The 11,593-nt window shown below is 35.3% G+C and overlaps 5 protein-coding genes across 5 annotated transcripts; 4 read left to right on the forward strand and 1 right to left on the reverse strand.

Annotated features, from left to right (window-relative positions):
- The first annotated feature begins 55 nt into the window (after positions 1 to 55).
- LOC17875214 lies at positions 56 to 2,422 on the forward strand. The gene is made up of 6 exons (XM_006280739.2): positions 56 to 400; positions 935 to 1,283; positions 1,381 to 1,465; positions 1,585 to 1,671; positions 1,811 to 2,056; positions 2,157 to 2,422. Exons 1-6 carry the CDS (start codon positions 255 to 257, stop codon positions 2,231 to 2,233), a joined length of 990 nt encoding a protein of 329 aa, XP_006280801.1. The 5' UTR covers positions 56 to 254; the 3' UTR covers positions 2,234 to 2,422.
- A 1,271-nt stretch (positions 2,423 to 3,693) lies between these two features.
- LOC17876157 lies at positions 3,694 to 4,371 on the forward strand. The gene has a single exon (XM_006279647.2). It carries the CDS (start codon positions 3,839 to 3,841, stop codon positions 4,142 to 4,144), a length of 306 nt encoding a protein of 101 aa, XP_006279709.2. The 5' UTR covers positions 3,694 to 3,838; the 3' UTR covers positions 4,145 to 4,371.
- Positions 4,372 to 4,622: 251 nt separating this feature from the next.
- On the forward strand, positions 4,623 to 6,534 carry LOC17876816 (two-pore potassium channel 1). Its single transcript, XM_006280626.2, has 3 exons — positions 4,623 to 4,769; positions 5,130 to 6,079; positions 6,158 to 6,534. Exons 2-3 carry the CDS (start codon positions 5,160 to 5,162, stop codon positions 6,321 to 6,323), a joined length of 1,086 nt encoding a protein of 361 aa, XP_006280688.1. The 5' UTR covers positions 4,623 to 4,769; positions 5,130 to 5,159; the 3' UTR covers positions 6,324 to 6,534.
- Positions 6,535 to 6,644: 110 nt separating this feature from the next.
- LOC17875936 lies at positions 6,645 to 7,616 on the reverse strand. Its single transcript, XM_006281211.2, has 3 exons — positions 7,417 to 7,616; positions 7,121 to 7,224; positions 6,645 to 7,045 (listed from the first exon to the last, which is right to left on the reverse strand). Exons 1-3 carry the CDS (start codon positions 7,472 to 7,474, stop codon positions 6,764 to 6,766), a joined length of 444 nt encoding a protein of 147 aa, XP_006281273.1. The 5' UTR covers positions 7,475 to 7,616; the 3' UTR covers positions 6,645 to 6,763.
- Positions 7,617 to 9,311: 1,695 nt separating this feature from the next.
- Positions 9,312 to 9,939, forward strand: LOC17876402. The gene has a single exon (XM_006282296.2). The coding sequence runs from the start codon at positions 9,364 to 9,366 to the stop codon at positions 9,790 to 9,792; it is 429 nt and encodes a 142-aa protein (XP_006282358.1). The 5' UTR covers positions 9,312 to 9,363; the 3' UTR covers positions 9,793 to 9,939.
- Positions 9,940 to 11,593: the final 1,654 nt, after the last annotated feature.

Consider the following 11,593-nt stretch of genomic DNA (forward strand, 5'->3'; position numbering starts at 1 on the left):
ATAAAAAATAAGAAAAGTTAACGAGAAGTCAAACAGATCTTTCTCTCTCTTTTTTCTCTCTCTCTCAGCTCGTCTCTCTCTGTGTACCCGAGAAACAGGGAAGTGAGAAACGCTGAGAATTATTACTTTTCTCGAGAAAAATCAAATTTTTAATCGAAAGAGGAAGAAGCTGGATGAGAATAATCTACAAGTTGAATTAGTTGAAGCACTGGATTATTCGATCGAATTATTTCGATAACTTTTGCTTGTTAGCCATGGCGGGAATAGCTTTAGTTTTAGATCTACTGAAGAAATCTCAATCCAAACAACACAGTCTCCACTCATCTTCGATTTTATCCGCCTCCGCCGCCGCCGTTTCTGCTGCCGCCGCTGCTCCTTTCGCTTCTAGGTTTCTCTTCGGGTATGGATATTGTCTCTAATTTGGATCTGTTCGGCTTTCTCTGTTTCACTGGATCGTGGTCGATAGTGTTATTGGATTGATTACTAGTTTTAGTGATTTTTGTTCTGGATTAGGGTTAGGAAAGCCTGTTGATCATCTTCTATCCCTCATTGAATCAGAAAGGTTGCAGATTTATAGTTTAAATTGAGCTGGAAGTGTCACACTAATCCAAGGATATTTTAATTACTTGTAAAGATCATATTTTGCAATCCAGTTTGATGCATAGGTTATTGTAGTGAGCTTACTATATCAATGATTAGTCCTATATATGGTGTTTTATGTCAGGGCGTGTAGGGGTTCCCGAGCACTGTTTGTAATCTACATAATAAGATCTCTATATAGATTTCATTCATGTGTCTTTTCGATATTCTCGGAGTCTCTGATTAGCACTTCATAGATAACTAGTTATTTGTATGTTTCCTGCTTCCATTGTTGGCATAATTGGTTGTGTTTCAGTTTCAAACTTATCAATGACTCAAATTGTTCATGTTGCAGTTCTTTTGAGCCTCGCGTTGCGTATTGTGATGCTGCTGCTGGAATAGATGATGACTACCTTGGTGCTCTGCGGAAAATGTCTGCAGATGTTTTGCAGCGTGAACCGTTTCCATATATTTCTACTTCCAAGGAATATAATATCCAGCCAAAACCACTTTTCTCGGCCTTTGAGTTCAGGGCACTTGCAATGACTACTGTGAGATCCCTTCTAATGTTCTATTTGCCTCTTTTGGAGCCTAAAACGGCTTCAGAGGACGATGATGATTTCCTAAACAATGCTTCAGAAGAAAGCCGTCGCCCAGACTTGATTGTGCCTCTTAAGAAGTCAGCAAAGCAAATTGCCCGTGAGGTTAGTATATCCAGATCTTTTTCCTTTTGTATAGTACGCATTAAAGGTTCTTACAATCTCTAGTTGCTTCATGATGTCATGGTTTAAAATGATCCAGACCACAGTTGTGACCACTCGAAGAGTCCTTGAAAGGCTGGCTATGAGTTATGTCTCACAGCGTATGGCATGGAAACTTCTAAAGGGTAACATCATATTCCATTACTTTACTTCCACAACAAACTTGCGTTATCATAAAAGTTAGTAGACAGATTTAGGTCAATAAACTAATCGAAGTGGATAAATAAAATATATATACATGCAGATGTGCCGCAGTCGGCTTTACGCAAGGCTCAGAGAGGATTGCCCACACATGTATACATCTTTAAAGTCAGCCAGACAACTCTTAGAGGTATAATAACAGATATTTGATTTTTTTACTCTTTGAGACCTGACTTTCCCATCAAATACCCTGTCTGTTTCAGATCAGACAATTTTTTAGCTCTCTTGAAGCTTATATGCATGCTCTGTCTCTGGCTGTATTCATGCAGGTCACTTCCTTGGAATTTCAGCATCATGGGTAGTTCAAGTAGGCATTGAAATTTACAGAAGTGTGTTCCCGAAAGTTAAACCCGAGGGAGAAGAAGAGGAACAAGTCGAGATATCAGAGCAAGCGAAGGATCTCGGAAATAAAGTTGTGGGTATCACAGTAAGATGTGGGGCTTCCTTAGTGTTTGCTGCCATAGGAGCTGGTATATGCTCGTGCCTTATCCGTCCCTCCACGGGCCAATGGATCGGTAAGCTCACCTATCCGGTTTTTTAGAACCGCTCAGATAATTCAGTAGAAAATTTTCACTTTGTGTAACATTGATGTGGATGGTTTTCTTTTAAATGCAGGCTGCGCGTTGGGGGACTTGGCTGGTCCGATGGTTGTTTCGCTTTGCCTGCAGAAAACTCTTCAAGCTGATCATTAAGCCCTTTTGTGGAAATTGAATTCTTCCACATGATGATCCAAATGAAATCATAGAGCTTGTTTTTTGTTTCTGAAATTTTCTTATTGTCTTCACTGAAACCTTCAAAACATTGATTAATGCTCTCGAGTGATTCTCAAAATGTACCTACTTTTTGACAGCAGCACAATAAAAGTCAGGTATTTATTTCCACTGGAATGAGTTTTGGATCTAGATTTTTCTGAAGTATTGATTTTTTGTAAACATGATACTTACTCTCTTATGCAAAGGTGAAAAAATAATGCCTGGAAGAAAATTAGTATTTGGAGCACGTCTATGTCCGATTTGGTTCAACCAAACCAAAAACCTAGCTTTGAATTCCAGTTGGTTGAGAATGGGAAACTGGAGTTTAACATAGAGGCCAATGTAAGTTGTGGGGGTCTTGTTTGGTTTAGAGTTCGATTCAACTAAAGAATCCAACTCTAAATTTGGGTATGGGGATCAGTTTTGGATTTGGACAGAATAGGCCTCAAATCTCTTTAGACAAAAACTCCAAATTTCACAACTCTTTTCTTTAGTCATCCGAATAAACAAACCTACCCCAAAAAAATCTCTATCATTGCTAAGAAAAGAAAGAGAGATATTTTTCCAATTGTAATGAGACTGTAAAGAGAGAGACACATCATCAATACCACCACACAAACACGAAACTCATATGAATGGCTCCAAATAATTCGATTGTCTTGGTTAGAAAACGGGGGGGCCTCCCTCTTTAATATCAATATTTAATGCTTACACCTACTAGCTTCCTCCTTGCACACCAAGCCACACCAAATGAAATATACTCCAACCATTTTTGTTTTTTAGCCCCACATTGAAATTTTAGTAGTGCATGAATCATCATTGGCCGATGCATTGTCTGGTGCATGTAGCTCACACCCGTCTTTTTCACATTTTGTGACGGGTTATGATCTCAATATCGGACATATTGGTGTCTAAACTGACAAATTTTCAAGTCGATGATGATGAATCATCATTATTCTCTAGATTTGGACAAACTTTCTCCTTCGAGATCTCTGTTTGTAATCACTTGTGCTACATATTAGTTAGCTGTAATCACTTCCAGAACCTTCGTTTTATTAGCATAATGTAATACTAGCATTACCGAACTAGTTTTTTCAGCTAATAAAGTATCTGATCTTTGTTATATTTTTAGTGTTACCAAGAAAATGATCATACTTATTTCATTAGAAAGGAAAAAAGGGTTTGGTTTAGAACAATAACCACTCTTTATATATCATACTTTTGTGTACTTAACACCCAATATAGTTCTAGTACAGCTCATATGCATGTTGATAAAGTTACTTGCTAATATTATAGTTTTCATGATTAGAAAACAACTCAAGTGAAAATTATATTTTAATTTTATTTCTTCGAAAAAAATATACGTCTTATGCCTCGTCCTATATATATGTACACTAGTCTTTGGTCACCTTTACTACTCCACGCTCGCCTTTTGAGTTTGAGCTTTTCTTTAGCTTCTTTTTGTTTTTTTGTCTAAAGCTTTTTTGCTTCTTCTTCTTCTTCTCCGATCCTCCTCATCTACTCTTTATATCAACCAGGACAATCATGGAAATGAAATTGCTCGTTACCTCGGCTTTCACTCACATGTTCGGCTACTCAAACCATATGGATCAAACCAGCAACTGCCAAAGCAACCGCAACAAAATGATAAAGATGATGAAGAAAGAAGAATTCCCAAGTGGGTTCCAAGTTCCTCTTCATTACCCTAAATACACCAAGTCTGACTACGAAGCCATGGATGATATCAGCCTCGACTTGCTCCTCAAACAATATGGATTCTCTTTCGAAGGATCTCTTGAAGACAAGAGGGTTTTTGCAATTGAATCATTCCTCTGGCCTGATCAGCTTTAAATAAGGTTTATGTTTGGTGTTGTACTATCTCATATCTCTCTCCCCACCGACCTCTTATCAAATATGATAATCGAATGTTTTTAATAAGTATGTATGTCAGTCACCTAGTAATCAAAGTTTGTGTGTTTTTTTTGTATATATAGTAACTGTGTTTGAGGAAGTTTTGAAGTTATGCCTTAATAAAATCTTTGATGTATCATGTATAAGTATAACATTATAATTTGTGATCTCGACATTTTATATATTAAAATAGGTATCGATATAATTATATTTTTATTCTTAATCACTTAGGAATTGGAATGACATTAACAGAATGCTATAGATTAAGCATGACGGCATGTCGGGTAGTTGACTTATTTGTACATTACTTGTGGTCGTTAAAGTGTATAAGAAATCAAATAAATTTCTTCTATAATGAACAAAAATAATTAAAAAAATAAAACATTTTTAAAATGATAACGATATTTAATAAGAAGATGGAAAAGAAAAGAAAAACAAAACAGAACAAAACTAGAGAAGTAGTAAGCACAGAAGAGAATTGGACAACTGTGAGAAAACATCAAATGAAGAACAATAGCGAGATCCGACCACACCGCTTATTCCGATTTTGATCTTAAAATTCTGGGTATGTCTCAATTCTTCTCCATCATCATCTTCCGTCAGTTTTGGATTCTGTGTATGATTGACCACACACAGGTTAAAGGTCTAATCTTTAGATGTAACTAAGATTCTGTTTCTAACCTCTGAGAAGAAGGTTCTATTACGAGAAGTTAGCAATCTTTGGTCCATTTGTTGATTTGATTTCTCAGAACTTCATGATTTTACACAAACGATGTCACTTTTGGTGTGTAAGTTTTTGTATCATGTATGTTGGAATGAGGTTTTCGTTATAAAGTTTCAAAATTTTCAGCATAATTTTGACAATCGATGTAGCTCATACAGTTTCTAGTCCTGTGAACTGACGAGAGATTTGATTGATCTGCAGATCTTATAGTTACTTAGTTTGGTAGTTGAAATGTCCAACGATTCAGCTCATACACCCTTGTTACCGAGTGAGAAGTTAGATACCATGACTCAAGATTTCAACCAAAACTCAAGAACTTCTTCAAGGAAAAGAAGACTGCGTCGCTCTAGAAGCGCTCCTCGTGGTGATTGTATGTATGATGATATTAAAACCGACGAACCACCTCCACATCCGAGCAAAATCCCAATGTTCACTGATCTAAACCCGAACCTCCGGCGAGTTATCATGTATTTGGCTTTATATTTAGCCATTGGTACTTTCTGTTTCTACCTCGTGAGAGACCAGATCTCAGGTCAGAAGACCAATGGTGTGTTAGATGCTGTGTATTTCTGTATTGTAACCATGACAACCGTTGGATACGGTGACCTTGTCCCTAATAGTTCTGCCTCAAGGCTACTTGCTTGTGCCTTTGTCTTCTCTGGAATGGTCCTCGTTAGTCACCTTTTAAGTCGAGCAGCGGATTATCTAGTGGAGAAGCAAGAGACTTTGCTCGTTAAGGCTTTCCATTTGCGTCAAAGCGTCGGTCAAATAGACATTCTCAAGGAGCTGCATACTAACAAGTTGAGATACAAATGTTATGCTACATGCCTTGTCCTTGTAGTCCTCTTCCTTGTTGGTACAATTTTCCTTGTGATGGTTGAGAAAATGGCGGTTATCGAAGCTTTCTACTGTGTCTGTTCCACGGTTACGACATTGGGTTATGGCGATAAGAGCTTTAGCTCCGGTACCGGACGCCTTTTTGCTGTTTTTTGGATCTTGACGAGCACCATATGTTTGGCTCAGTTTCTCCTCTATGTGGTTGAGCTAAATACAGAAAACAAACAGAGGGCTTTAGTGAAATGGGTTTTAACGAGAAGAATCACAAACAATGATCTCGAAGCAGCTGATCTAGATGAAGATGGAGTCGTTGGGTAAGACATTAGACATATTCTCTCTTCTGTCTTCTTGTTTTTGTTTCTCTTCTTATTTTGGTCTTTTGTGTGTTGCAGAGCTGCAGAGTTCATTCTATATAAACTGAAAGAAATGGGTAAGATTGATGAGAAAGATATTTCTGGGATAATGGAAGAGTTCGAGCAACTCGATTACGATGAATCGGGAACTCTAACAACTTCAGACATCGTTCTAGCTCAGACGACATCTCAGACTCAAAGGTAACCATCGTTATCATCATCATGTTGCGAAGACGAATCAGAATCTTTGTTGAGTTATGCTTGCACACAACAAGAAAAGCATAAGACAGTAAACAGTTTTTTTTTTTGAAATGTTATTTGTCTCTTCTTGTAATGTTATGCCACACTGTGATTGTTTCTTGATGCTGAGTGTATAATTTACATACATATGAATATATACACAAATATTTTGTCTTCACAAACTGAATCCTGCTACTATCGATCTGATATGAAAAGCTCCCCCAAAACTGAAGTCCTATAAGTTTTACTAGCATTCCTCTAGAGTACATGATTGACTCTATCACAAAGCACAGGACATGAAGACTGTTTTATTGCTCTGAAATTTCGAGTATATTGATTCATACATAGCATTTTTGAAAGGGAGCGGTTTCCGTTTCCCGGTAAGCACAGCAAAAAAAAAGAGCGTTAGCGATGCTGTCGTTTCTCGAATTGGGATTCATGGCAATGTGGATCAAGCCAGTCTCTTGAAACACCTTTAGCCATGTAGTTAGTTCCTTTCTCAACGCCTCCGCCAACAAGCTCTCTTAAGTTGGCCACTTTGTTTTCTCGACCAGAGACACTCATCTTCTGGTCTGCTTCCTTGAGCTTCTGCTTAAACCGCTGCTTGCGGCTCGTGGTGTTACCATCTTGTAGCTGCGAACGAGGAGCTCCATGTGGTCCTAAGTAGATGTTTTCTTCAGCTCTAATCTACAAACACATAGAATGAGAGTTACAAACATATGATGATCCTCTAATACAGAAGAAATCAAATCACTGACTGACCTTAGGAGAAGAAGGCTTTGATGTTTGAACAGCTTGTGAATCATCATTAGTAACGTTCTTCTCTTCTTCAATCTCCAAGCTTGGAATCACAAACCCATCAGTGTCTGGCACCAAAAAACAAAATGATCAAAATCAAAGACTTGAAATTAAACAAGAAGAAGATACAGAAACTTGAAAACAATGCTCTGAAGATTGATAAGACCTTGAAAACAATGATCCGATCATCACAGAAACACTAAAGAACCTTAATTTAAAAAAAAAAAAACAAATTTAACAGAGGAAAGAGAGTAACGTACCCCATTCATCATCGTCTTCTACGTTGGGAAGATTCGTCTGCATTACAGAAGTATCCATTGAAGACCAACGTAATAATTTACAAGAGATAGTTTTTTATTTTATTCGATTATGTTCACCAGATTGAGATTTCGCGAAACCCTAAATGTTAGAGCTTGGCAAAACGAGGGAGAAACAAAAATCAATGATGGAGCTTGAGGCGAATCGGATCCGGATTCGATTATTTTGCAATTGACACGTCGGAGAAGGAGATGTTTACGGGCATTTTTGTAATTTAGATCAATGGACCGCATTAGGTTACGTGTCACTTTATCATTCGTGAAAAATTAGCAAAACCTCTTTATTTCATTTTTTCTTTCTAATGTGTGTATTAAACTGATTTCAATCTAGAACAAATATGGATTAAGAGTTAAAAACTACAGTATCAACAAAACTCTTTTGTCCTTTTGATGTAAATAATTTGTTAGTCTACCAGAAGGTGAAAATCCGATACTATTTTTGTTTGATTAATGAGATGTTTTGCGTTGTGTTTTTGTGGAATTATCATACTGCTTGGTTTTGTAAGAAATACAACATGGTTTGGTTTGGTTTTGTATTATTGCATCATGCATGTTCTCTTTTATCTTTCATATTTTCACAAATGCATTATGCCATATCATTTTATGGTTAGAAGGAAAAAAATATGAATGCATTTGTGAAAATATATGAAAGATAAACAAATGCATTGTGCCATATCATTTTATGGTATTCAACTACAAAAATACAATGTCATCTGAAAAACAAATAAGTACAACTTTGTTTAATAACATCGTTTTCTTATTATATTTTGTTAGTATATCGTTTCATGTGTTTAACATTGGAAACAACCGCAATATATTGATGGGGTCTTTCATGAGACAAAGGTAGGTTCCTCCTAAAAGATTAAAAAAATTAAAGTGACAATTCCCTAATTTCGTAAAACAAACAGATGGAAAATTTAATAATCATTTCATGTGTTGAATATTTTCAGCCACCTCGAATATCAAATCGATAATCCTACTTAAAAGTACCTAACCTAGTTGATGACAACCAAAAAACTAAAAATAAAAATAACACACGACAAACTTATGAAAGGGGTAACTTCTAGAGAAAGATTAAACATTGCAAAAGTATGTAATTATTAATGTTAATTAATTTTTTTTGATATTACGTTGAAATAATAATATAGAAAAAACATGTATCGATACACGACGGATTGGTTTTAAGTTAGTACTTAATCCTAATCAAATAAGCTGAACCAAGCGAGCCAAATACACGAAACTTCGCTCATGCTCGACAGGTTTGAATCTCTGTATGATGAATTTGGTTGAACCAAATCCACATAGTGTTCGTATGATATTGGAAGTTGTGAATCATCCATACTTTGTTTTGTTTCCTTTTGTTTCTGATAGGTTAATTAATAACAAATCTTGTTAAAAAATACTACTATTACTACTACGTACTAAATTAATAAATAATCATCCTTAATTAGTGGGCTTCACATGGATTTATTACCACATTCCAAAGCTTTTTGTTTATAGATTTATCACACAGTGTTTTATTTTTCAAATACGTACATGCAAAAGCCAAGGCTTTTCCCTCATCTCGAAAAAAATTAGTTGCAGGTGTGTAATTATGTAGGAAAGTGTGAGAGAGAACACAAATAAAGCTTTCTTGTTTGGTTCCTCTGACTTTTCTGATTCCTTCTCTCTCTCTCTCAGACTTGTCTGAAACTTTTCTCAAGAACTCAGATTCGTCTTTCTTTATCCTTTTATCAAGATCCGAACAGAGCGAAGCTTGCTTTAATGATTTAAATCAGACATATATCTCAAAGATCAATGGATATAACGAGACAATCTCGACTTCTCTCTTGAACTAGCTCTGTGTTTTTTGTTTTTTTTGTTTCAACTTTTGAAAATAAAGTTTCCAGAATGGTGGAAAAATCTGATGATGAAAAGCATTTTTCTTGGCGTTGCTTGCTTTTACAGCTGTCATTGCTGTCTCTTCTTGTAGCTTTCCTCTGTTTCTTAAGCTCTCATGGGTTCTGCTTCTCCTCTCTCCTAATAACCATGGCAATCTTGTTCATCTCCACTTCTGTTTTCTTTCTAAGATCCTTCAAGAAAAAGACAAGAGTACTATGTTCCGCTGAGAGATCCCAAGAAGAAGCTTATGATGATGAATATGAGGATGAAGATGGTCTCATTGAGATTGCTCTTGTGAGTGAAGAAGCAGAGACTATAGAGGCAATGAGAAACATTGATTACGAAGATCAGGCAGAAGAGATTGGTGATGTGAATATGGAAGAAGATAACCTTATCGAGATTGATATTTCCATTGGGTCTATTAAAAGACGATTGTAATCTAATTCGATAGATCTCATGATCAGTTGATCACACCATCGTTTCCGGTTTTTTTTCCATTATTTTCCATTTCAAATGTACAAAAGAATATCAAATATATTTAGTGTTCTAGATATTTGGTGACTATAGGGTTTAGGGTTTAAGGATTCTGATGATGGGTATACATAGTACTAGTTTAAATGTGTTAAATTATTTTGCAATAAGATTTAAGATTATGCAGCTTTAGGTGTGTAAATTTGTAATAGATGCTTCCAATGTTTATGCAATATGCATCTGTGTATATATGATTCAGATAGTTGTGACTTGTGAGACTAGATCCCTTGCTTAAAAATTATTTGTTTCTATCTAATAAAAACTTCATAAAAATAATTGGTTCTATCTAATAAAAACTTCAAAAAAATAATTGTTTCTATCTAATAAGGATAATATTATTTTTAAAGGTTTTATTTTCCACTAAAAATCCACATTAGTTTCATTACCAAAAAAATATAAACACAATATTTTACGTGGAAAAAATCGTAAGCACTGGGTAAAAATTATTCTTCTGTATTAAATATCGATTATAATTTCCTTAGTTTTTTTTTAATATTTGATGCAAATAATTGTAAAAATAATTTTTTAACTCAGTAAACTTTATTAATGAATTAGATTGTTATCACAATGTAAAGCAGAAACCAAAGTGCTAGGGATATGATTATATATGATACACACATTAGTAGTAGTTGGGAGTGTAGATTTAGTCAAAATATCAACACACTTATTCCTCAATCTTGATACCCAACTAAAGTTCATACTCTCGAATCTCTAGGTCCAAGTCTTCACATCTCTGATCCAATTTACAGCTGCAAAATTTAGAGTTTTATCTTGTAAAAGATGTAGTACCTCCTTATTATCTCTTTCCATATGTATCTTCTTAAAACCATTAAACCATGCATGTTGCAGAGCCTTGATGACCACTTGAAGCTCACATTCTAAAGGATTACTAGTACATTACCTAATAGCTTGACCAGAACCTTCATAATCACCATAAACCTTTCGAGAAAAGCTAACATGCATGCCTTTGCCTTTGTTGTAGAATTCATAAAAGAACCATCATAACTGCATTTTTTCCATCCATTCTCTTATCAAGATCAGTGAGAAGGCGAACGTACTTGAATAGTGCACCGTCTTTGAGCTTGTTGAAAAGAACCAGCCACGACCATATCATCTAACCATTCATTTGCATCCCTCTTAGCCTGACTAAATACAAATTCTCCAAGGAATAAGTGAGCATATTAATGTTTTTCCAAAGTCTCCATAGAATCCATATAGGCAGTTGTTTAATAACATTATCTACATTCTGATCTAAATTCATTGAGAAGATACCCTGAAGTTTTTCCTCCACAAAGATAGAAGAGTCCAAAACTCTATTATTTGGAATTCCATAACTTCACCAAACAGCTCAAGCATATTCACAATAAAAATATATATATAAGCTGATGTTTCATCATCTCTGCAACACCTTCGACAATGGGAATGCTGATTAATGTGTCTTGACCTCATTGTGGCACTCGTTGAAAGAGTTCCATATACCAATGCTTTACGTGACATCTGAAGGAGTTCTTTGTATGTGTTCATATTAATATCATTTCAAAATATAAACACAATATTATACATGAAAAACCGTTAAATACCGGCTAAGACTTATTTTTCAGTACTAAATATGGATCATAATTTTCTTAAAAGTTATTTATATCTAATTTGAAAATCATAAATAAATTTCTTTATTTTCTATTATTAATAAATATTAAAATTAATTTCA

This window comes from Capsella rubella, unplaced genomic scaffold (assembly GCF_000375325.1).
Source record: "Capsella rubella cultivar Monte Gargano unplaced genomic scaffold, Caprub1_0 scaffold_8, whole genome shotgun sequence".
In the NCBI taxonomy this organism is placed as follows: Eukaryota; Viridiplantae; Streptophyta; class Magnoliopsida; order Brassicales; family Brassicaceae; genus Capsella; species Capsella rubella.

Coding starts and splice junctions, on each gene's coding strand:
- LOC17875214 (XM_006280739.2), top strand. CDS start 255: ATGGCGGGAATAGCTTTAGTTTTAGATCTACTGAAGAAATCTCAATCC. Junction 1,672..1,810: donor CAGCCAGACAACTCTTAGAG/GTATAATAACAG, acceptor GTATTCATGCAG/GTCACTTCCTTGGAATTTCA. Junction 2,057..2,156: donor CTCCACGGGCCAATGGATCG/GTAAGCTCACCT, acceptor TTTTAAATGCAG/GCTGCGCGTTGGGGGACTTG.
- LOC17876157 (XM_006279647.2), top strand. CDS start 3,839: ATGGAAATGAAATTGCTCGTTACCTCGGCTTTCACTCACATGTTCGGC.
- LOC17876816 (XM_006280626.2), top strand. CDS start 5,160: ATGTCCAACGATTCAGCTCATACACCCTTGTTACCGAGTGAGAAGTTA. Junction 6,080..6,157: donor GATGAAGATGGAGTCGTTGG/GTAAGACATTAG, acceptor TGTGTGTTGCAG/AGCTGCAGAGTTCATTCTAT.
- LOC17875936 (XM_006281211.2), bottom strand. CDS start 7,474: ATGGATACTTCTGTAATGCAGACGAATCTTCCCAACGTAGAAGACGAT. Junction 7,225..7,416: donor AGAAGACGATGATGAATGGG/GTACGTTACTCT, acceptor TTTTGGTGCCAG/ACACTGATGGGTTTGTGATT. Junction 7,046..7,120: donor CAAAGCCTTCTTCTCCTAAG/GTCAGTCAGTGA, acceptor ATGTGTTTGTAG/ATTAGAGCTGAAGAAAACAT.
- LOC17876402 (XM_006282296.2), top strand. CDS start 9,364: ATGGTGGAAAAATCTGATGATGAAAAGCATTTTTCTTGGCGTTGCTTG.